At 40.0% G+C, this 2,027-nt stretch overlaps 1 protein-coding gene across 1 annotated transcript in view; it reads left to right on the forward strand.

Moving 5' to 3' along the window:
* LOC106103499 (cell division cycle 5-related protein) overlaps positions 1-2,027 on the forward strand; it is an 8,967-nt gene that overhangs the window by 3,628 nt on the left and 3,312 nt on the right. The window contains exons 7-11 of the mRNA XM_013283277.1: positions 2-45; positions 417-495; positions 607-699; positions 905-1,088; positions 1,975-2,021. Coding sequence (XP_013138731.1) covers positions 2-45; positions 417-495; positions 607-699; positions 905-1,088; positions 1,975-2,021 — 447 coding nt within the window. The remainder of the gene's footprint in view (position 1; positions 46-416; positions 496-606; positions 700-904; positions 1,089-1,974; positions 2,022-2,027) is intronic.

Here is a 2,027-nt window from a genome sequence, read left to right on the forward strand (position 1 = left end):
GCACGCGCTCGCCACGCCCAACACGCTGCTCGCCACGCCCTTCCGGTGCGCACGCCACACACGCCTTGTCATACATCACACACACAGACACACAACTTGTCATACATTATACATATACAATATGTCATACATCACACAAATACACACAACTTGCCATACATTACACATACATAATATGTCATACTTTCCACTTCGAGAAATATCGCCGTGTCCATCATAATGTTTAAACGATTGTAGGTTTAAAGTGGGACACCGTCAATTTTCCGTATTGTACATCACACACGCAACACATGAAAACAGTTTAAAAAAAGGCAAACATTTGGTTTTTATTTTATCCTTAATACCCGACTTCTTAAAAAGACACGGGCAATCAGTTTATCTATATTTCATCTTTTACATATTGCATTTTTTCGCAGATCGTCCCGCAGTGAGGTGTCAACACCAGGCAGCTTCAACACACCCGGTCAGGGGCAGACGGGACAACCTGGCGTCACTGTGAGTCATATATTTAAATACTTTTGTCCAATAACAACATAACCGAAGAAATAGTAGCTTTGTATTTTTATTATGGTATTCTGTTTAATATTGAAAACATACATGTTTCAGACACCAGCGCTCAGAGACAAGTTGAGCATTAACCCCGAAGACCGTATCGGCACTGGCGATACACCACAGATGGCGAATCAAATACAAAAACAGGTAAAGAAAAATCAAATATTTAATACATATGTTTTGGTTTGTAATTTCATATTTGTACAATTATCGTCAAAATGTATATCTGTATAACTGCGTTTTTTCGACATAATATTACTTTTTTGCCAGAGACTATCATATATTAATGTTCAAATATATGTAAAATGTTGAGTTAAAAGGATACTAAACAATTAAATGTAATACATTCCAGTTAAAGGCGTCAGTACGTACCGCGCTGCAGTCTCTGCCGACCCCGCGCAACGACTACGAGATCGTGGTGCCGGAGGAGACTTCGCCGCACCCTGAGCACCCCGCGCACCCCGCACACCCCGCACTCGCACTAGAAGACCAGGCGGATGCGGACGCCAGGCTGCTCAGGGAACAGGAGGAGAAACGTATGTACAGCAACCAGAGATCTTAAATGTCACTTTTGCTATATCTATCTATACTATACTATATTGTAATAAAGCGTAAACACACACTTCTTTGTTGCCTAAGATGTCAGCAATTACAGCATGTTTTTGAATAATTCTTTTTTTAATAAAAAGCCCTACACTAACGTCACGCTTTAGGCTATATATTTTCAAGCCATTAAACTTAGGGATCAATATTTTGGATAAAAACCCTAATGTGCAATGACCATAAGTTGCTGCCAACATCAAGAAAGAAAGATTGCTAAGGTTTGTCATGTCATGTCATTTTGACATTTACTATTGATAATTTGAAAAATGTAAATAAAATCGAATTTTCATAATTTCATGCGGATAAAGCCGCACGGGAACAGCTAGTACTAATATAAGATACGAAATGAGTATATTAGAGGAAGTTTGCGAGTAGCCCCAGTGGTAGAGAAGGTGAGGAGCAAAAGGTTGGCATGGTATGGGCATGTTATGAGGAGGGATGAATCGCATGTTACAAGGAGAACGTTAGTTATGAGCGTTGAGGTACACCGGTACAGGAAGTCTTAAAAAGAGATTGATAGATTGCGTGAAAGGTGACATCAAGAAGGGAGTGATGACAGATGACGTATGATAGAGTTATGTGTAACAAAAACCTGTTGCGCTGATCCTTCAGGAGTGGGATAAGGAGATGATGATGTAAACTAATCTTAATAAGCGTTCTCCTAATGTGCTTTTTGTACCATCATTTGTTCTAGATTTTGATAATTTATCTATGTTTCTAGTTTAATATCTACGAGTACTCTTTTTAGGTATTATTTCTGAATGTTTCATCTATGGTAATGTTACAAAAAGGAAAGATTTGTATTTTTGTGGTGTGCAGGCGCGGCGCTGCTGGCGCTGCGGTCTGCGGCGGTGCAGCGCGGCTGCGTGCGG

The sequence above is a fragment of the Papilio polytes genome, unplaced genomic scaffold, assembly GCF_000836215.1.
Source record: "Papilio polytes unplaced genomic scaffold, Ppol_1.0 DF823731.1, whole genome shotgun sequence".
Classification (NCBI taxonomy): Eukaryota; Metazoa; Arthropoda; class Insecta; order Lepidoptera; family Papilionidae; genus Papilio; species Papilio polytes.